Source organism: Protomyctophum bolini, assembly GCF_963924005.1.
Source record: "Protomyctophum bolini genome assembly, chromosome: 19".
NCBI lineage: Eukaryota > Metazoa > Chordata > Actinopteri > Myctophiformes > Myctophidae > Protomyctophum > Protomyctophum bolini.
This window is the reverse complement of record NC_137880.1, coordinates 12,659,791-12,682,166: the sequence shown is the minus strand read 5'-3', so window position 1 is coordinate 12,682,166 and position 22,376 is coordinate 12,659,791. Positions and strand designations below refer to the sequence as shown.

The 22,376-nt window shown below is 41.7% G+C and overlaps 1 protein-coding gene and 1 long non-coding RNA gene across 2 annotated transcripts; both read right to left on the bottom strand.

The window, feature by feature from the left end:
• Nucleotides 1-8,800: 8,800 nt before the first annotated feature.
• Nucleotides 8,801-9,839, bottom strand: LOC308334021 (claudin-20-like). Its single transcript, XM_080790593.1, has one exon. It carries the CDS (start codon nucleotides 9,763-9,765, stop codon nucleotides 8,854-8,856), a length of 912 nt encoding a protein of 303 aa, XP_080646719.1. The 5' UTR covers nucleotides 9,766-9,839; the 3' UTR covers nucleotides 8,801-8,853.
• Nucleotides 9,840-10,672: 833 nt separating this feature from the next.
• LOC308333785 lies at nucleotides 10,673-22,126 on the bottom strand. Its single transcript, XR_013965823.1, has 3 exons — nucleotides 21,996-22,126; nucleotides 17,806-17,860; nucleotides 10,673-10,721 (listed from the first exon to the last, which is right to left on the bottom strand). It is a non-coding gene; the product is annotated as an uncharacterized lncRNA (long non-coding RNA).
• Between the last annotated feature and the right edge of the window lie 250 nt (nucleotides 22,127-22,376).

Here is a 22,376-nt window from a genome sequence, read left to right as displayed (position 1 = left end):
AAATAAAATAGCATACGGTAACACAATACGACATAGGCCTACACCTACCAAAATTCATACATTTATCCTGAGCTATTTAAGAGCCGGGTGAACAGGGAGGCTGTCTCGTGAGGCTAAATTCAGAGGAGCAGCTTGCATAGTGTTTGGCTCAAGGACACTTGCCTGATTTATACACCATCGTATGAAGGTGTCACACTGCTCGCGCACGCGCACTGAAAAAAGCCAATCTGCAAGCTCACGAGTGTAGTAGTAGATCTGCTATTTTCGGTGTGCTGACTCCTTCGGCAGAGTTTAGGCCTAATATATTGTATATAAGAGGTTGGATGGATTTATTTGGATTATGATCATATTATGTACATTTCTGATATGGCCCCATGGTCTGAAAGGCTGGACCTAGCAGATTTTCTGTTCTCATTCGTTTTAGAGGGTCTCTCCACATGACATTTTCTGTATTCAATCTCTCTCCTCTCCAGTGCCACTTACAGTACATTACACAATTCAATCAGTAAAGCTGACATTCAGTCTCTCAGTGCCCCCTTGTGGATTATTTATGTTCCAAACATTCCATCAACTATCTCTGCTCATCAATTTAAATGAAATGAAAACTTACAGGTAAACACTTCCAGCAACACTCAACCAAGTGCATGGGGAAAGGGGCTGAAATCTAGGTATATAAATACACTTTTTTAATGTAAGATTGTTATTGTTGCCTCTATTTTTCCCAAACAAAAGGCACATGGAAAGTCCATTTCCCGGATTTTCCACTTTCACACTCAACTGCTCTTTTAGGAAATACAGACAATGGTTTAATCTAAATGGTACAGATAGGATGAATCCCTAAACTCATGGCTTTGTAGTATGTTATTTCACACCTCCTATCCGATCATAACTTAGGAAATTATAAATATTTGTGAAAAGTCTAAACTTTCATCAATCATTTGATCATGCCTGTATTTGTGTGCTTTTTAACCCATTTTGGGCAGGAACCCCTTTTGGTGTTTTACCCCCACAGGCCGGGAACCCATTTTGGGGTTCTGTACAGTATGTACAGTATTAAAAAAATTCAAAACTTTATTCGTTTTTATCAAAGTTGGCTTGTGTGCTTTATCAAATTGTTCACTATGGCAAAATCTAATTTGTAACAGATAAAAAGTCACAGGCTTTACTTACTTGGTTGACCAGAGTCGACTCTGTACTTGATCCACTTAACTTAACTCTTTTGTTCCAGCTGTAAACAGAATCTCTTGACCGAAAATAGACAATATTTCTTGTAGAACTACAACTTTTGTTTAATGTATGCCCCCCAGAAGAGAGATGCTATGGTTCAAGTGGTTAATAACATAAACCCAAGCATCCCTTTTCTTGCCAAGTTATAGGCGAACATAAAGGCAAAAACTGTCCGAAAAAATAACCAATCTACAACATCAACATCACAACACGTTGCAATATGCAATGGTAGACAAAAAGTAATTACTCAACTCCAGTGCTTAAGTAAAAGTATAGATACTCCTGGTCAAATATTACTCAACTGCAACTGCAAGTGAAGGTTTCTCATTTGAATATTTACTTGATTATTTTATTATTATTATCTGTACCCAATTTAGTCGTTATGTCAATGAATTCCTCCCCATACACATCATTTTATCACTGCTGTTGTATCCTACTGACTCACCTGCCAGTGAGGAGCCCCCACCGAGAGGACGTATAGGTCTACAGAATTTGTTCTACACCTCCCGCCCAACATCTGATACACTGATACAGTGTATCAGAAAAGCCCCCAAAAAATATTTCAATATTACACACACACAGTACAGTACAAGTACAGTATTTTTTATTCATCATTATTATAATTTTTTGAAAGATTTTTTGGGGGCTTTTCTGATACAGTACAATAGACTGACAGGAAGGGGAGTGACACGCAGCAACGGTCGTCAGGATCGGGACTCGAACCTGCAACACGTCAGGCTAGGTCAGCAGCGTGGTGCCACATTTGTACATTCTGAGAGTTCAATTAACACTTGATTGTACAGCATATAAGAGAATAATTGATGCAAAAGGGCAGGTGCTCAAGCACCAATGTAATGAAATGTGGCACTGAGTCAGGCAGCTGAGCCTGACCCAGTGCCAACACATTTAGCTGCATAAGCATATTGATAACCATGACATGATGATTGTCCACTGCTGTATCAGAGGGACTGACTGTATACAATATGATATGAGATGCATATTGCATACGTGTTCCTGCTCATTCTGTTATCATGGTTTTTCATAATCTACTAGGGACGTCATAGATCCACTGTCCTACTGTGTGTGTAATAAACTATAGAATGTATGTGACTGTCTGCCTGTAATGATCTGTAATAATAATCAATATAAACAATGGAACATCTAAACTGTAGTTACACGTTTCAGCCTGTAGAGGGAACTGAAACCATACTATATTTACAGCCTATATAAAGACACATTAATCAGAAAGATGGGTTCCTCTCCGTTAGGCTATAATAAACTAAACAGCCAAACTTCAACACATGTTGACTGTTGTAGATACCTACACCTATATCTACTGATATATATATTTTATTATGTTTTATTATTTCATATTTTGTGATCACAACTTATAACGATGTTAAAAATATCTTGTCTGTATGTGCCGCCCTGTCATAGGCCTACCATGTAGGCCTACTGTTTTCTGTAATGTAACGTTTTCATGTTTACTGATTGTATACTATCAGCTGTCAGCCTGTCAGCCACTGCAGATTGCCAATGGGAAATATGAACACCCCCTTAAATGGCCTTTAAGAGGAAAATCAACAAGAAGGAAAACAAATGGCCTTAAGACGAGTACAAGGAGGGAAACAAGTGGCCTTAAAGATGGAAACAACAAGGAGAATAACCTCTCACCACAGTGATAAAGAGACAAAAACTGGATTGAACAAGTTTAATCAAGGACTCAACGTGACTGAAGTCAAAAACAGACTTCAAACACTATGACACCTTATGATATTTCCACTGACATTCGACAACTGTGGGCTGATATGTTGTTGTTTTTTCTTGGTATAAAATGGATGTGATGTGGTTCAGAGTTGCATCTTGAAACTTTGTGGACATATCCCAACCTAGCCACAATTTGCAACTGGGGTGAATCTAGATTTGCAATAACCTCCAATGACTCCCCACTCATCTTTTTTGGTTTGCGATCTGCTTGTCTTAAACGACGTTAAACTCACCAACATTGCAGCTGTAGTAAAAGCTTGAATTATCCTCTTTCAATCTGCCGAGCTTGTTTTTCATAAAAATCCACCGTAGAGACATATGAGCTACGAACGGTCCTGCGTTCCACCTGTTTCGAATTTGCACATAATGAGGCAGCAGCGCGACCCGTTAATAAAAACGAGTGCTTCCAAACTGCAACACTTAGAAAAGCCATCTTTAATACAGCCATCATCTAAAAACACGAATAAACCCAAACATATCATTCAGGTTTAGGATAAATTATAATTAGCCTACTAAAATAAATCACATCTGGGATAGCCTACCCCTTAATTAACACATGGGTCATGGGTGCACTATAGGCTACTATCAGGGAACTGTTATAATTTCCATCTCAGGAAGCATTTCCATGCTTGTTCTGATCAAAACTATAGGCTTAGTTAGACCTATAGTCCTAAAGATAAATGAACTAAGGAATTGTGCTTTGGTTTGGTGTTTCGGAGATCCAGGGCTTTTGAATAAATGAGCAAGTATAGACAAGTTTAACAGAAGACATAGGCAATTAAGTAGACATATTAAAGGCACGAGACATGTAAAGGCGTATTTCATGCGCAAGGACAACGACATGCCCGCGTTTGCGCGTCTTACTGGTTTATATAAAGTGTATATTTGTAGGCTACGTCTCTAAATGTTCTGATGAATTGAAAATGGTGGACCCAGGCCATATGCATGTTGTAAACAGCTAGTGTGATGCTTTCAGTGTGTCGTCCATATAGTAACAGTCTTTGTATAGGCCTATTGAGTTGTGATTTCATCATGTGAAATCTGCAAACTGTTAATAAATAAATCAATCAATCAATTGCAGGACAGTTATTTTTGGCAAGCGAGTCGAACCCGTTAGAGGAGCTAAATTAAACAGTTACAGTTACTGTTACGCACAGGGCAGCCTACACTAGACTATACAGACAGGCCTGCAGGCGAATACTCGAGGACTCCCTGTGAATTCCTCATGACAACGTGATGTGACCTTGTAAAAATTGCTCCCACGAATCAGGACCAATTTATGTCTCCATGTGCCACAATCAAACCAACCTGAACATCATTGCACACACAGACCTGTCCGAAACACCACAGGTAGGCATTTTTATTTGTTTGCTAAATTAGCTAAACAATACAACAGCCTCTTTTCTTTTCTTTTTTCTCTTCTCCTGCAGGGACAAAGTAGCCTATATTTTTCAGATGTGGGTCCGCGGCCAATACGTCGTAGGACTAGGATGGATATCAATTTGGGGGTCCTTGGCATGTTTGTGAACCACTGTTCTTTATCCTTGTAAAATGTAGACAGCCAAAAGTGTGCACGATCTAACGCATTTTGAAATAACAAAGCACAATTTAATTAAGCTTATGAACTATGACTATGACAGAAAAGTGAGCACAGCGACAGATTTATTATCTGAAACAAACATGTCCCTTAGAATGATGAACATATATGTTAAGTTACATTCGTTAAGGTATTGGAAGGGGAACTCATTTCATTACCCAAAAATAAAAACACACATTGAGTTTTATTCCAAAATTAAATATCCAGAAATGGCTGCTTTGAACATGTGCTTGCTATAGCATGACATTCAAACTCATATTGAATATAGCCTTTTTTATTTTTTCCCCCTTTTTTTTAAAGATTGAACCAATGCGATTTGCATGTATGCCATTACCTTTTTGGGGGAATGTTGAACAAAACTATAATATCATGCATGTTTTTATATAACTTTGCAATAAAACTCGTAATCATCTTCATTGTTTTTAGCCCTTTATGTTGTTTGGCGCTGGATCTCAAAGGGTTAAAAACAGCCAGGTGCTATTGGCACAGATAAGCCTATTTATAACTGTTATCAGGCTAAAACATCACAACTCCAAATCGGGCCATTTGAATGCTTTTACATAAATTAAAGCAATGCCTACACCATTTATGCTATCCTACAAGAGCAGGTGTCACTAGTTCAGAATTTAATTGTATTTAATTGGCTATGTTTTCTCTCCATACACAATGAAACCATCACTGCTAATTTAACTCGGACTATAGCAGCTGCCTACATGTTCCATTTACCCAGTTTGCTATGTGGTAAAATTAACACTGAGGATTTGAGTGTATAAAATGTGAATCTAATGGGCCTGTGGCCGTGGGCATTTAACAGAACAGATTTCATGACAAGACATGGAACAGATAGTTGTCGCCTCGTAGCCTGGCTCACAATCAAACCGTAACGTTTTAAATTCACATGTTTATCAATGTTCTCCATTCTAGAAAACATTCTTGGAGATGCTTTGAGAACAACAATGACCCGGCCCTGATGAAGCCGTGATAATTTGCAAACCACGTGGACGTCATCCATCTAAAAGAAAAGACAAAATACAGGTTTTCTATATAGGCATTCTTGAGGTATTTTGGTGATGCAAGGTTTTTTTTTTTATCTGACAGCTCACAGCGGTGATAAAAAAACGAAGAGAGCATTTTAAGAATGGATAAATAAATAGGCTTCGTGGCACCTCTGCTAAACATCAAAAGCTAAACATCGTTTTTACATCTGCATGCCAGACAGTGAGCTCTGCATGGATCCTATTTTAGGCTTTAGACGGCTATAGGCCTATACACAGCACAATGCGTGTAATTGATTTTAAGATACAATCACACGGTTTAATGGCACCCTTCTTCCCTGAATGTGAATTTGTAGGTTGGAGGTCTTCTTTGAGGAGCGAAGCAGAGGTTCTGATTCATTCATCAACAACGGGGAGGGACAGGTGCCAAAGACAGCTATAGCAGGCCATGGTAAATTAGCCCCATTATGTGCGTGCGTGCGTGATTGCGAGTGTGCGCGAGCGCGTGTGCGTGCATGCATAGATTGCATGGCTGCACATGTGCGCCTGCAGCAAATCTTCCATTACAAATCTGCCAATGGCACTGACATTGAGTGAAAATGATTTAAAGGGATAACTTTCAAATAAAATAAACATAAAAAAATATATACTTATATTATATAATAATGGTTTATTTAAAATGATCGTTTTGATTTACATTATTATATAATATGAAGTACTTTATTTTGAATAACCTTTTATTTTCTATACTTTCAGACATGGTCTCCTTTGTTTTTGTCACATAATCTGCACTTGGGGAAAATAAACACTGTTAAACTATTCATACGACCCTCGCGACAGGGGTGTGACACCTATATATATTAAAAAAGTAATGGAAAAATCACAGCCCCTTCACAAATACAGTATGGACATAATGGCATGAGGGGACCATGTATTTTCCATTTCTTTGTTATATATATTTTTCAAAGATTATTTTATTTTAAAGTGAAATATCCCTTTAAGCATTTATCATACTGAAATGGTATATTTTAGATTAGTCGATATAGGGCTACCTTATCATTGAACAGCATTAATAAATACATGGTTCATGACTAACTGTTAAACTGCTACATTTAAAGAAGAACTTCACTCATTTTCAAACTTCATATAATTTGTCCTCATATTTGATCATAAGATATGGCACATTGACAATTTCCCTCTCACTCTGAGTCTCATTGGTGGCCTGTGGGCAGTTCAGAAACCTTCCAATGACATCCATGGGGATTACAAGCTAATAGAACCGGTTTTAGAAATATAAGCCGCATTGTAATAAAAAATAGGCTTTATAAAGCTTATTCGAAATGATCAAACCTGTGGCTACCGATGATGTCACTGTTAAGACAGGTTTCGGAACTATTTTCAAATGCTTCATGCAACCTGTTTAACATTAAAGTCCAGGAAATTAATAGGTTGTAAAGTGGATGTCCACCCACTTCCGTTTCATTTAGTTTGCAGTAGCATAAACTTGTCCTACTGTAAATCAAATGAGTCAAAGCATAATATAGAGCAGTAGAAATGGAAATTCAAACATGTATTTTAAAGACAATTTAAAATGGTTTTTTTGTGAATGGAAATGACTAACAGATGACAGCGTCCCGTTGAAAGCGTAGGCTAGTCACAGACTCTACCAGTAGCCTAGAGTCTAGGCTACTGGTAGAGTCTGTGACTGCGAATGCTATCTGTGAATGCTAGTCTAGGCCCTAGACTAGCATTCGCAGATTGAGGAATAGTTGCCTGCATGGCTTCAGAGACGACTGAACTGTCCACATGCAGCCCTCCTCTGACTGAGACACAGAGCTACAGTATATAGACAGAACTAGTGCCATAGTGCTCATATAATGAGTGATTGAGTGAGGACCATTTGAAGATATAGGAAAACAATTGGTGAAGTGGTCCTTTAACAGTTTAGGCCCCAAAACACACAATTTGCTCTATATTGTGTGCCAGAAATACAAGTGAAAGCTTAATGTATACTTCAGGTGCCTAAAATAGCAGATATACCAGCCCACAACAACGTGGATATTTTCGGCACGTGACACCATCGCATACGACGAGTCTGCGGTGCAGTATAAAATTAAGCATTCACACTCCTCGACAAACTGCAGACTGCGCTACAGCATGAAAAATGACAGGGAGTCAATTTCTCGCAGCTGAAGGGGGTGGTATCAGACATGTGGACATGCTGTGTGCGTGCGTATGTGCGTGTGTGCGTGCGCGCGAGTAGATTGAATGACCGGTGTTCATTCAACCGTGCTGAGACGATAATGGGAAACCAAAGAGCATCATTACCTCACTATACGCTGCTTTGCACCTTGCTCCCCTGCACGGTCTACAGGGAAACATGGAGTGGATTGTTTGTTCAGATCTGGACTCCGTTGGTCTGTCATTTCTCCAAAAGCTGCATTCTAAACAAAGCAATGTGTTCTTTTATCGTGTGTATATATAGGCACAGTCTCTCTCTGGTAGCTATAGGTGAACTTGTGAATTAAGCAGAAAAGCAGCATTTAGAATAAGTCAGCATGCATAGACCTGATACCTAAATCAGCCCGTTAAGCCATAGAAAGGTATTATTATATATTGTTTTTTTATTATTATTTTAATCTCCTATAAGGCAATAAAGCACCTAAAGCTGCAAATTGATGGCTTGTATGTCTTCCTTTTGCTGACATGAAGTTGTGATGCAGATCGAGGTCTGAGATGAAATTATCAGCTGCAGGTTTAGCACTTTTTTCTGTTCAGAAACCTTTGGCATGGAAAGCCATCGTGGCACTTTAGTTTTTTTTAAAAGGATCCTGTCACAGGAGTTTGCAGCGTTTCGTGCATTTTTACGACACCTCTCTTCCTCCCTCTGCCTTACCGTGCTGTTTTTCCTGCGCATCTGCTTTTTACGGCCACGGCCGAGTCTATACGCAGTCTGACGCTGGTCTGCGAAACAAAATTCAAAATCCGTGATCAAACTGTTGTTTTCCGACGCTTTGTAATTTCCTCCCATTCTCGCTCATGCTGGAGGGAGAAACAGACGAGAGTAGGAGATAAGGCCGTCAAGCTGATTACCTTCCTCCTCCCCCTCGGCCCCCTTCTCTTCACCATGCAATACCCCCCCCCCCCTCAATCCCCCCAACACACACACACACCCCTCTCCCAACCAAAAAGCAGAAAGCCAGAAAGGCTCGGCTGTAAAGTGTCTCTCCACGCCTGCCGCTCCACAACCGCAGAGCTTTCCAAAGGCTAGACGTAGTGCTTGAGAGTGTACCCGGCCTTCACGTCTTTAGGAGGCAGTTTGTGTGGAGAGTAATACTTCCTCTGCTCTGGTCTCTCCTGGTGAGGGCTATCGTCCTCCGAAGTAGACTCTTCCTGAGCGTTTCTGTGGCTGCTTGCTGCTGCCGGCTGCGACTGCTGGCTTGCTTTGTCCCCGTTTAACTCCTGCTGCTGTTTCGCCGCCTCGCTGTCCTTCTTCCTCTGCTGCTCCCGCTCCTGCTCCAGCAGCTCGCGCTGAAGCCTCTCCCTGCGCAGCTGCTCCAGGAGTTTCCCCGGATCGCCGGAGGGCGACGTGAGGTCCAGCGTCCCCAGGTCCCTCTTCCCGGGACAGGACAGGCACAGGATGAAGCCCCCGGCCAGCAGGAAGCCCGCCGAGATGAAGGTGACGTATATGGCGCAGCCGGGCTCATACTTGCTGCTCTCCGGCACGTTGACGTCCAGGAAGCTGGTGATGACCTCGTCGGTGTACCAGGAGGCGGCCACCAGGCACAGGACGCTGGCCAGGATGAAGCAGCCGCCGGCCGCCACGGCCGTGTGCCCCTTGGCGCGGTGACTCCCGCCCCACCGCGTGCACTTGAGCCCCAGGGAGGCCAGGCAAAGTCCCAGGGAGCCCACCATGCAGGACAGGACCATGGTGGTCCGCGCGGTCTGCAGGTAGGCGGGCAGCGCCAGCACGGAGTACTTGAGCGTGCAGCTGAACACTCCCGTGGTGTACCAGGTGCAGTCCATCCACAGGCCGTGCATCTGAGAGATGGCCGTCATGATGTTGGAGCCCACGTCGGCGCTCACCTTCCAGTTGGGGAGCAACGTGGCCACCGTCGTGCCAAGGACGCCCAGCAGCGCCAGGGCGAAGGCGAGGATCTGAAGCGCGGAGGACATCATCGTTTAGCAAGTTCGGCGGGGTCCCGGATTCGTTCCGGTGCACCATGCGGTGAACTGCCTCTTACCCTCCCCTCCCCTCCTCTCCGCTCCGCTCCTCCTTCAGGCGGTGGTGGCGAGGCGACTTCACCTTGTGTTGCGACCCAGTGTTTTTTTCCGGTGAAACAGCCCCCCCACCCCCTCCCCCCAACCAGCTCGCTTATCTGGCCAGTCCTGACAGGAGATAATTCCTCAGTACAGGCTCCACTGGGCTGCAATAAAAAGGCAAAATGAGAATTGAACTGAGGCGAGTGAGCGTGACGAACACACAGCTGAGACACAGCTAGGACTGGACTGGTGAGAGAGGGGCACTCAGAGTTGAAACTGACTGACTGACTGACTGACTGACTCACTGTTTGGCTGGCTGACTGACTGACTGACTGACTGACTGGCTGGCTGGCTGGCTGACTGACTGGCTGGCTGGCTGACTGACTGGCTGGCTGGCTGACTGCAGTTCTCTAGATGTAAAGTGGATTATCCCATTTGATGGAGTGATCATTGAGTCAATTATAAAGTATAATATACTCATTCAATGTGGAACTGCCTCACAAGGATGATACTGGACTAAAGGGTTATTTCTCTTTTCTATTTATCAGATTTATCGAGTAGTGCTTTCTATCTGAGGTGGGTCACATTTTTCTCACTTTAACTGCTAAATATTGAGAATTCTCTTGGCATATAAGTTGTTTCCCATTTTTGACGAGAATATAAGGTACAGTGATTTTCTACAAATGAAAGTCAGATTTAAATGCACATGGAAGTAAATTAAAGGTATTTTTTATATATATATACTATATATATATTTTAACAAATGTTTTTAAAAAACATTATTTTTTAAATAAACTTTCTAAAACATTCAATATCTTCTCACCTGTTTTGGTCCCTGGGTGGTGTGTGGTGGTGCGATGCTTTGGTTAAATCTGGGGACGGAGAGAGGAGACAGACAGAGGAAGGAAGGTGAAAAACCAAAATGCGGGGTAGACGCAGATTCACGCCGCGTAACTACCCTCCCGTCCACTCGTCTCCTTGGCAACTGTACATACAATTCGATCCTCTTCAGAGTCTTCACGACATCCCATAAATGATGCTCTATACCTATCTTTGTATTTCAACTGTCAACGACCACTTGAATGGAATGACACATAACAGCTAAACACAGAAAAACTGACCGTTGTGTTGCGTATGATTTCAGAATCGGGCAATTTTGTGAACGTGAAGGTCATTGGCTCGGGTTAAATTCGCCGCAAAGCGGCATTCTTGCCAGTAATGACACTATGGTGTGGTACAATGAAACCATGAAGTGAGAGAGATATACAGTAAGCATACATACTCGTTGTTATCATCAAACACTTGGCAGGATCTGTCTAATTAGAAATAATGTCTGATTGCGAAACAATCTTTCCGGCGACCTGATATTGGCAAATTGGATATATACGCACGTTATCTCTGTTACTTTTAATGAAATAAGACAACAGAGAGCGAATGACAAAGCTTTTTTCCCCTCCCGCAATCCGCAGTCCATAGGAAGATATCACGACTTCAATGCGGCAGCGTGAACTATAGCCCCGCTGCATTGCACAGATAAGGCTACACACCCGCCCACCCAGTCACCCCATCCCTTCTCCTCCTCTTCGGCTGGGATTGAACGCAGCAGTGCCCATAGCAGCAAGCAGTCCCAACATGTCCTTATTGTAATCCTGTTTCTGTGTGAAACAGACTTATCATAACAGACCTGTCCAGGCAGCAGTAATTACCACCAGCAACCTGACAAGAAAACCCTAAACAGCCATTTTATCCCCCTCTTCCCATGTGTGAATGGTGTATTGTTCGATGGTATAATTGTTAGGTATATCGGGAAGGTAGCGTAACCGCTTTGCCAACTCCCCCCATAACCTAACCGTGTTCTTTTAGCTATTAAACATACTACGGTTGGTTTGTACCCCTAACAGCATTTAAAACCTAACCCCACCCTCGCCTCTTTAAGCTGAAGACTTCTCATTTGAACAAAGGAAATTCATCCCCTTTTTTAACGAAACTTTAATGTGATGTATATTTGTAAGTTCATAACACTGTGGACTCACGGCAGAACCTTTCAATGCATGTACTTTAAACGTGTATTATTATTTTACGTCACACTTATGCCATTTAGCTACCACTCTTATCGTTTAGAATGCCAGAGGTGTGAGGTAGGCTATAGCTTCTCAAAATAGAATAGTCTCACTCTAATTCTGCCCTCCAATTCACACAAATTATACATTCATTTAAAAACAAAAACACCATTTTCCCTGTTCCACCCTGAAGCTCTGCAGTAAAGTATTCCAGTACTTCCAGCCAACCCAAATCTATTGTCTTAAAGGACAATAAATATTTTATAAAGTAAAAGATGAGATGAGAATTATTAATTTATTTTTTATTTTCATTGACGGCTTTCTTTAGTTTTAGCGATATTCATGATTTCTTTTGACAGGGGGCTGGGGCATTCGGGCAAGTGGCTAAATATATTATATTTTATTACAGCGATTTCTTTATTATTTTCTATAGTCCTACTAGACATCAGGAAATTACATCTGGCCACAAAAGTTCACAGGATCTATTGAATGTGAAGGGGGAGGTGATAGACTGACGTACTGAGCCGACACACAGTATGGCAGCCCTCTAGTATTGAGATATAGATCCTGTGATCTGTGATTATGGTATATGTGCTGAGCCCAAAGAACCTTCCCATCACACAGTGCCGTCTCCAGCCACAAATCAGTAGGGGGGGCATACGTTTTTCCAAAGGGGGCACTTCATTTTTCAAACCCCCCCTATGTATAACAAATAATAATGAAATTGAATTGTATAACAAATACTCGCCTATTAACAAAGTGATGCGTTGAAAAAGGCTACAACACCAACAACAAACAAAATATGTTGAGCATTATAATGTCTTCTGCATACTGTATATGACCTTGTATTTCTATTAAATATTCAATTAATTTAAACGTATATATATTTATAATAATAATGAAGAACTTACAGATTTAACATTTGTAAAACATAGCAAAATAGGTAGGGTACTACTAGCCAATCTGGCTGGTAGGGGCACAAAGTCCAATCTGGGGGGGGGCTATGCCCCCCAATGCACCCTGTAGAGACGCCACTGCCATCACATCACAACTTTCCTGGCTGCTCCACAACAGCAGCACAAGCATAAACAAACACATCTGGATGAAGGGCAGTGTTATGAGGGTAAAACACTGACTATATCTTATGCATTAAAAGTAATAATTACTTTTGTTTGTTACCATCTCCAGACTGATTTCCAAACTGCAACATGACAAGCGAACGTTCTTATCCACCAAACTGTTGAATTTCTGTCATTTTTCCTTTCTCTTTTTAACTGTGATTAGCTGTCCTACATTTCCTGCATGGTTGAGAATTGGTGGAGATTCAGGTCGAGAATTCAATGAGGAAATGTTATAAACGTTTTATTTATTTATTTAAATACCATACACGTGTGTGTGTGTGTGTGTGTGTGTGTGTGTGTGTGTGTGTGTGTGTGTGTGTGTGCGCGTGTCCTCTGTATGTGACTTACAGTGTAATGTAATGGATTGTGTCCCAGATACCAGAACAGTGCTTTGGGGGTGTATTTCCTTGTACCAGGGGAGCAGTGTGTGTGTGTGTGTGTGTGTGTGTGTGTGTGTGTGTGTGTGTGTGTGTGTGAGGGGGGGGTGGGGCAGACTATTAGAAGTGGACCCAGGAGAGTTGATCCCTGATCTGCCTCAGGGCTTGTCGGCACCAACCTCCGTAAGTAAATGTTCTGCTTTCAATGGAGACGAGTGTCAGACTGAGATCGTTTCGCGACTCTCTCGAATTATTTTACGCCTTGTTTAACCATTTAACCCCTATTTTATACTTTGTCGAACGACGGTGTCAAGTGTAAAAAATAGCCGATCTACAAGCTCACTGATTTTTGCTTTTGTATTCTTTATTGCGAACGCAATGAGCACTTACTATGAGACCTAGCAGATCATGTCCGTCTGTCTGTCTGTGTGTGTGTGTCTGTCCCGCTATCCAAATATGGAGTGTGTTGCATCAGCAATCACTCAGCTCCATATATGGGCACAAAAGGGGCCAGGTCCACTCAGCTCCATATATGGGCACAAAAGGGGCCAGGTCCACATATACAGTAACAGCGGGACAGACACACAGACAGACATGATCTGCAGGGTCTCAGCTGCGTTCGCTTCCCGCGTTTGCGCGTCTTACTGGTATAATTTATATACAGCCCAGTGCCCAACGTAAAGTACTCTGACAGATCTCCACAGGGCCTAGTGTGGCCCCATATAGTGCAATGTTTCTCAGACATTTGGCCGCAGACGCCCCATATGAAAATGCGTTGTGCCAGGGACCCCCCCCCCCCCCCAGGACCCCTAGGGGACCCCACTTTGAGAACCAATGTCATAGTGGACACCTAGGAGGTACTTGCTGCAGGAAATTTTGGAGTGCATGCATCATGCATACTGTATACCTGTTCCATGCAACCGGTGCATTGATAGTGCCATCTATAACCTGGGGCTGGTACTGTAAGCTTGGTGTGCACTTGACTATGAATGACGAAGGTATGCCAGAATCTGCATGCATGCACACAACATGCTCCCCGTTTCCAAACCTATGTAATGGCCTCAGGCATGTCGTTGACAGTGAGCGAGCAGGCAGGCAAGGGTTAAGTGCTTTGCTCATGGACACTTGGGGAAAGCCAGAGGGCTGTTGTTGAATCTGTGGAATGCCTGACCATTATAGGACACTTTCTTCTAAAAAAGAAAATGGACCAGCCCACACTAAAAATAATTCTATGTGAGATATCTCAAAATATATTTTTAAATGCCAAAATATATATATAAAAATAAAATAAACATACAGATAATATCTCTTATAATGTTATATATACTCTATATGCTTGAATAATGTTGGGGTACAACATTTATTTCCAAGTAGAGGTTTTATCAAATTGATTTACATTGATGTAAAATATATCCTATATCCTTAAATATAAATGTGAAATATAATGACATGCCTTTTTCTGCAGTATGGGACACTGCAACTTCACGGCAACTGTTGTTTTTGGTTGGATTTGTAACGCCAATTGTGTTTGTTCATCAGTAACGGTGTTTGATTTGTCCACATCAGACCAGTAATTTTCTGTCTGTTATGGTCTCTCTCTCTCTGCACCTACTATGTATATAAAACACTGTTGTATAAAGTGTGTTTGTGTTTATTCTTTAGAACATTTCCCCTGGGCTCTGGGCTGTCATGAGCGCCGTGGGAAGAGGAAGAAAACAAGGTTAAGAGATGAGAGCTGTACACTGTAGATGAGTGTTCATTTAGCCTCCTATAAATCAGTAGTTCTCATGCTAAACGTCTTCATGTCAAGGACCCCCGAATTTATATATACTTGGAAATGTTGAAAATGTCTGAAAATGTTTTGTACCAGTGAGCGACCCCCAGAAGAGAAGATTTGTGTTAAAAAAGCAACATTGGAAACATTTCAAACAGTTTCAAACACTTTGAAAACGGTTAAAAAATAACAGATGTACGCAAGCTTGTATATCTGCTATTTTTGAGAAACGCTGTTCTAAAAAGAGTTTTCCGACACTGGTAGTCTGGTACAGCTAAAATCTATAATGACACATGCTCCGCTCCCATCAAGTCGAGTCGTTGTATAGCAATGGTTCACAAAGTGAATAACGTGTCATTAAAAAGGTATTAAAAGTATAGGCCAAGTTTAGAAGTAAAATGATGTATTTTAAAGCACCATTAGACTGGAATTCATTACACCTTTTCTGAATTTGCCATCCAAAATTGCTTGAACTAATAAAGATATTTGAGTATCTTCCTACTAAGAGTTTGAAGACCTTTTGTCCTGTTTAGGCTCAAAATAGCAGTTCTGAGCTTGTAGATCAGCTGTGTTTGCCAATTGTCATTATGTCATTTGACTGTATACTTTAGGGCTTAAGTGTTAAACAAACCTGACTTTACAGGAAGCAGCCCGGTAACTAGTTGGGTTAGAGAATTGTCTTTTCGTTTTCCATATATTCATTATTTGGGTGTACTCTGTAGGCCAATAAATGCAGGACACATGTGCGGTTTTTACAACGGCTGCTGCAAAGAATCATCTTGAGAGGTGGTTTAAATGTGAGAATGTAAAAAATGACCTTTAAAGGGGTATGTGTAAGTGAGATATATTGCTATAGTGTTTGTTGAGTAACTCTCCGTCTCTGTAGGAAAAACACAAGATCGGGATACAAATTTAATCCAATCAGGAACTGGACAAAAACCCAATTTAGTTTTCTCTTTTTTCGCCTCACCATTTAGCCTGTACCCTGTAAGCTTTCTATCTCCTGATTGGATACAATTGGTGTCCTGACTTAAAAACGTATATTTCTGTTTACTAACGAGCTGAAGAGACGGGAAGACAAGACCCCTCTTTCTGTTCTATAATGAACACATTTAAAATAAAAAGTCTATTCATCACACATCATAATACATCATCATATACATCACATTCCGTGCTCAGCCAATCAAATCAGTTCCGTGGTGCCTAGGGAACCCCATGGGGTCCCCAGCAAAAGTAGCATCAAAATCATTTTAACCACTTTGGCTATTCAAAAAATAGCAGATGTACAAGCTCACAAGCTGCTGTATTTTGCGTGTCTGCAATTTTTCAAAATCTTTGAATCTTTGATATTGTTATAGATACATCTCCTCTTCTGTGAGTCCCTGGCACAAAACCTTCGAGTGCATATCAATTTGGGGGTCCTTGGCACGAAAGCGTTTGAGAACCAGTGTTACTTCCACAAACATTTCAACATTGTATCATTTCTCACATCACGAATAATAATGCAAAACGTTGAGCCAAAAACATCGCAGCGTCCAGCTGTTTATGGAGCTCTGTGCTTCTCCACATGAGTGGCTTTTGCCTGCAGGCACTTTCACACTAAATCACCAGACGGACAGGAATATAAATGGGCTATTTATCACCCCCACCGTCACCCCCCTACCCACTACCCACTACCCCCACTAGCCACTTCCCCCACTACCCACTACCCCCACTACCCACTACCCCCACTAGCCCATGTCATGTCACAGTCCACATCTCGTCGTATTCTGCCCTGATGGTCTGTCTTTTCACATTACAGATATGAAGCCGAGACAAAATGATCGATGCCGTATTTCCCAGGCCGACACACTGATTTACATCATCACTATACCAATTAAGCTCATTCTGAGATCATTTGATAAATAAGGGGAGACATTCTATTATAATTGATGAATAACACAACATTTTATATACAATATTAAAAATAACACCCGTGTGAAATGAGGGGCGCTCTTATCATCATACGTCATCATAATACATCATCTCATTCTGGCCAATCACTAGTCTATTAATGTTTGTGTTTACACAAACACTCAAAACTGGCCATTCATTATCAATGGCATTTAATGTTTGTGTCGGGACAGAGTTTGTGTTTACACACATACTAAAAGCTGGACATAGGAGGGGATAGTCCCCCATAAAAAATAAATGATGGTCGTTGAAAGGATGATGGATAACCTGGGAACATAGTTGACGATAGCACTGTAATGGGTCTGTTAAATGATTAAAATGTTCAGGAATAACCGTTTTACATGCTCACAGGCTTGTGAGCGTGCTATTTTATTTATTTATTAATATTTTGCCTGTAATGACCCAAAATAGGGGCGTCAGATGGGAATGAATGAATGAATGAATGAATGATTCAACAACATTACACCTATGGCAATTTGCTTTGTACAATGAGCCACATAAAAAAAACATGATTTCTCATGATGTAAATAGACATAAAGCATCATGGAATATAGCAGCACTCCCAAATTTCTGTTAGACATTATAAGCGGAGACTGTGGCAGGATCACAGAAGTATACAGTACAGTAAGACCAGTACATATACAAGATAAGAAGTACATTTTAACACTTACCAGCTGCCATCAGTTGTTGTTGTCTCTATAGAGTGGCTATGTCTCTGGCTCTGAGCTACAGAAAGACACACACACACACACACACACACACACACACACACACACCTATGAGTGGCCTACACACAATAAAATCCTCAGTGTCAATTTATACATGTGTAACCCTGTGAGCGTACAAATGTACCCATTTGGTTACATTTGCACACTCCCGGAGTGGCATGAACACTCAGGATTTCACTGTGCACCTGCTCAGAGCAGTGTGAGAGACAGAGGATGAGCATAATGCAGGGTGGGGGGCCGGTGGGAGGCCGGCATGGGGAGAGGCCCTCATCCTTGAATGTCCACCAACACATACTCCTCTCCTCTTTGTCCGCGTTAAAGATCAGAGGTCAACGGCTATAGGTATAGGTTTAGATCTAACATGACCAAAACTTGATGTCCGTTCTTCACCTAATGACGTCAACGGCCCTGTGCTGTACGACTGTAATAGGTGACTGTTGTCGACAGGACAGCAGATACAGTACTATACGCACTGAAGTCCTTTCCATCGGGTTTACAACTCGTGGTGTTACTGTCAGGCTTCATAGAGCAGAACTGAATGCGGGGGTAAAACGCAGCACAGCACATTCCACCAGGAACACACACACACACGTATGCATACATGCACGCACGGATGCACACGCACGCACGCACACGCGCACCGTCAATACTGCTGCTGCGCACTCGGAGGTCATCAGTGACAACCGACGCCTCTCTGCCTAATTAATAGCAGCTCACTGATCTGCGATAAAGAAAGAATATCAGGGTTTGATTTGAGTTAACCTAATAACCACATGAACGTCACTATTCTGGGAATGTCACAATATAGGCAAGCATTCCGCAGAAATAGCTGATCTATATGAAAACAGCCAGTGTACCTTAAGTACCATTTCTCCGAAGAGAGTTGGTGAATGAGGGGCCCCAATCAATTAAGTAGCATAATAGGTTTACATATGGCTACTTTAGCAGTTTTATTTATTGAGAAATATGGTGGAGAGAGGAGATACATACAGGATCTGTTTTAGGGTAGATACATCATTTGAATGATGGTCTTCAATTAAGGACAGAAAATGTAAAGGATTTTGTGTGGTGAAATGTGTACAGGGGTACAGTCTGGGACCTTCTTTTTAAGAATAAAATAATATTTTAACTAATCTGTGTTGTCGAGTATGTTATTACAATATACAGTAACTAGTACATATGTATGGTACAGTATGTTAATACAATATAACTAGTACAACTGTATTGTTATGGCAGAAATTATACTAAAATATAAGGTGAGGACAAGATGATACGAGGCATTCAGTTCAATTTAATAGAGGCAAACATGACCATAACAAGAATACAAAACACAAGGCTGGGCTGGTGTTGCTACTCAGCAGGAGAGACAGGAACAGTCTCTCTCAACGACATCCTGGTCATAACAAAAGCCTATCAATGTGCAAAATGGTTGATTAAGTCAAGACAGGCCTATTACTCACAGTATAAACCACACCCAAAACAAATCGCATGGATGCACCTGGGACGTATCCTCAGTGATGTATCCCAAGGTCATTGGGGTTTCGGGTCTCTCGAACATCATACCCCTCACCCAGGCGACCCAGCCAGGGTGATCAAGTCCCGACTTACGTCCCAGTAGCTACCCTCAATCAGTCCCATTAGGGAAAAACCTATATTTATAAATCCATATGAATCCATAAATACTCTGTTAAAGCACAATTAGGTTTATATGTATCTATCAGGATATATACAATATAAAACTATGCTCCAAGAGAGTAGTCAAAGATGAGCTTGTAGATCGGCAGCCAAACAAACAGTCCAGAACAAAGGGGTGACGAAGGCAAGGAGTGGCACTGCAGATAGCCAGGTCTGAAGGATGAAGGAAACAAATTAGCAACACAGCTAACACTGCAGCTAAAACACAAGAAATGCTCTACAGAGTACAAACAGCAACTGAGTAGAGAGCAAAGGCAGGGTTTTTGAAGACTCTGGTGTTGATTGTAGAATGGGAACAGGTGTGCAGTGCCACACCCAGGCAGCTCAGGATATTTGGATAATTTTGTGCCTCCCCTCTCCAGACAGGTACCAGTTACAAGTGAACTGCTGCAGTTTGTCAAATAGCTCTGTTGAAACATCCCAAGTCTGGCCTAGTTTATTTAAATGTCTCCTGAAAATCAGGGTTTTTCTTCAATAACCTCAGCACATTCAGCTTTCCATCACCAGCTAAGGCACTGACAGTGTCACATCCTGTGAATGCATGTAGCGCAACCAGACTCATAGTGGTTTTCTCCCAAACCAAGCTTGTGTATGTCCACAAACCGTTTGCGGTTTTGTGTACCTCACTTCTGATAGATAGGACATGGGATGTGTTTTTGGAAGGTTAAACAGAGAAGCATTACATCAGTATCTCCAGAAGTAATATAATACAGTGTGTGTGCGTGCATGTGTGCGTGTTTGCACTTGTTTGTGTGCCGTATGTTATCTCTAAGTTAAGTCTATTTGTGTGATCCTCATTTACATGTTGTTTATTGCATGTTTTCCTGAGTTGAGTTGTGTGCTGGGGTACAACAGCACACAACAGTCAGTTCCTGACTGTTCAATGTAATGTCTAAATGGTTTCTAAATCCTCATAAACCCACAAAAAGAGGTATCACTCATGATTTTATATGACATTCAGAAGTTTAAGCTGTACGCTGTTTCAGAGAGGATTTGCCCGGCATGGCTACCAGAAGTATAATTCAGCATGTCTGTTGTTATGTTGAATAGAGAAAAGAAGCGCTGCTGTGGTCCTTGCAGTTGTGAACTGAAAACAGGTGCTCGTTGGCTCGGTTCAATCACGAAAAAATTAAAAGAGGTCCAATGCACTCTGTTCCAGTCAAGTGAAAAAAATGCCGGCATGGCAAAGATCATTAAAATACAGACAAACGTCAGGGTCCGAAGGCTTGTGTTTAGACTGGAGCAGAGTGCCCTGGACCGCTTTTTATTTTTTCATGTCTGTTATATTATGATGTTGGTCATGCCCATCCATGGTATACAAACATCAGAAATGTGCATAAAAGTGAATCATTTTAGTTTAGACAACAATGAATTATGTGGCTTTACACATATTTAGAGTATACCCCTAAAATGGTATACAGCTGCCCTTCTGAAACTGCTATGACACATTGTATCACTCCTGGATGTCAGACGAACAAAATTATATCACATACAGTAGCCTATGTCTTGTGACTCTTGTCCCTGTTAGTGGCAACTGTACCTCACCCAGCATAAGGACTATGTGTCCTGCTCTGTCGTTACATACCGTCATTAGTGAAACTATAATGCCACCTGCCACTTATTGATCACCCAACAGCAGCCCATGAGAAACGTTCCGAGCACCACAAATGTAATCAATTAATTGCATTGTAATTACATTGTAAAATCCCGAGTGTTTATTTAACTATATGGGAGTGTAAAAATGTACCCTTCTGGGTCACAGTCAGTGGATCCACTGTGTGCATATGAATTACAATGTCAAACAAAAACGGCACACACACACACACACACACACACACACACACACACACACACACACACACACACACACACACACACACACACACACACACACACACACAAACACATACAGTAATAGGATACTGGTGCAGCGACAGAATGCTAACTTCCATAAAGTGAGCGAGGCTGTCAAATACGTCTGGTAATAATCCATAATCCATCCTTCTTACTTTTATCCCTGTACTTTAGAAGAAAGTATCAAACAGCCTAGCTGAAGCATCTTTAAACAGATCACATGCAGGTCACTCAGTAAGACGAGCCATCAATATCACAAAAAATGACACTTTGAAGAAAGACAACCACAAGCTTAAACCAAAATAAGCCAAATCAAGTAAAAGTACTTGATCGTACTACAGCATCATTACAAAAGCATCAAGAGTAGCAGATCCACAAGCTTGAAACGTGGTGTGAACGACCCGTTTTGAGCTTATGTGCTACTTTTGCTACTTTTGGATTTGAATCCTAAAAAGTTTTGGACATATGAGATTTTTCGCCCGACATAGACGATATGTATTTTGTCCTTTTACAGTTGAACCACTGGTTCACCCTGTTTGAAGTGAGAAGGATAACAGGAAGGATATCAGTAAAATGTCACTCACCTGTTGATTGATGCTGACCTTAGAACAGCTGACTGACGCGTTGGATCCGGGTCTACTGCTGCGCGCGCGTGCGTGCGTGCGTGCGTGCATGTGTTTGTGTGCACGCGCGCGTGTGTCTCAATAAAAGGTCCTTGTCTTCTTTGTGTTGCTGCTGAAGGGAGACATAAGTGGGATGAAAAGAGAAAGGAGAGTAAAGCAGTACCTGTTGTGAAGAGAGAGAGAGAGAGAGAGAGAGAGAGAGGAGGAGGCTAGAGGGAGGAGAGACTGACGTGTGTGTGTGTGTGTGTGTGTGTGTGTGTGTGTGTGTGTGTGTGTTCCTTCATGGTCCTTCACACAGGTGTTACTGTGGCAACAAGAGGGTTTCAAAGCACTTTCAGAGCT

What these genes read in the sequence shown, in the direction of transcription:
- LOC308334021 (XM_080790593.1), bottom strand. Translation starts at nt 9,765, where the DNA reads ATGATGTCCTCCGCGCTTCAGATCCTCGCCTTCGCCCTGGCGCTGCTG.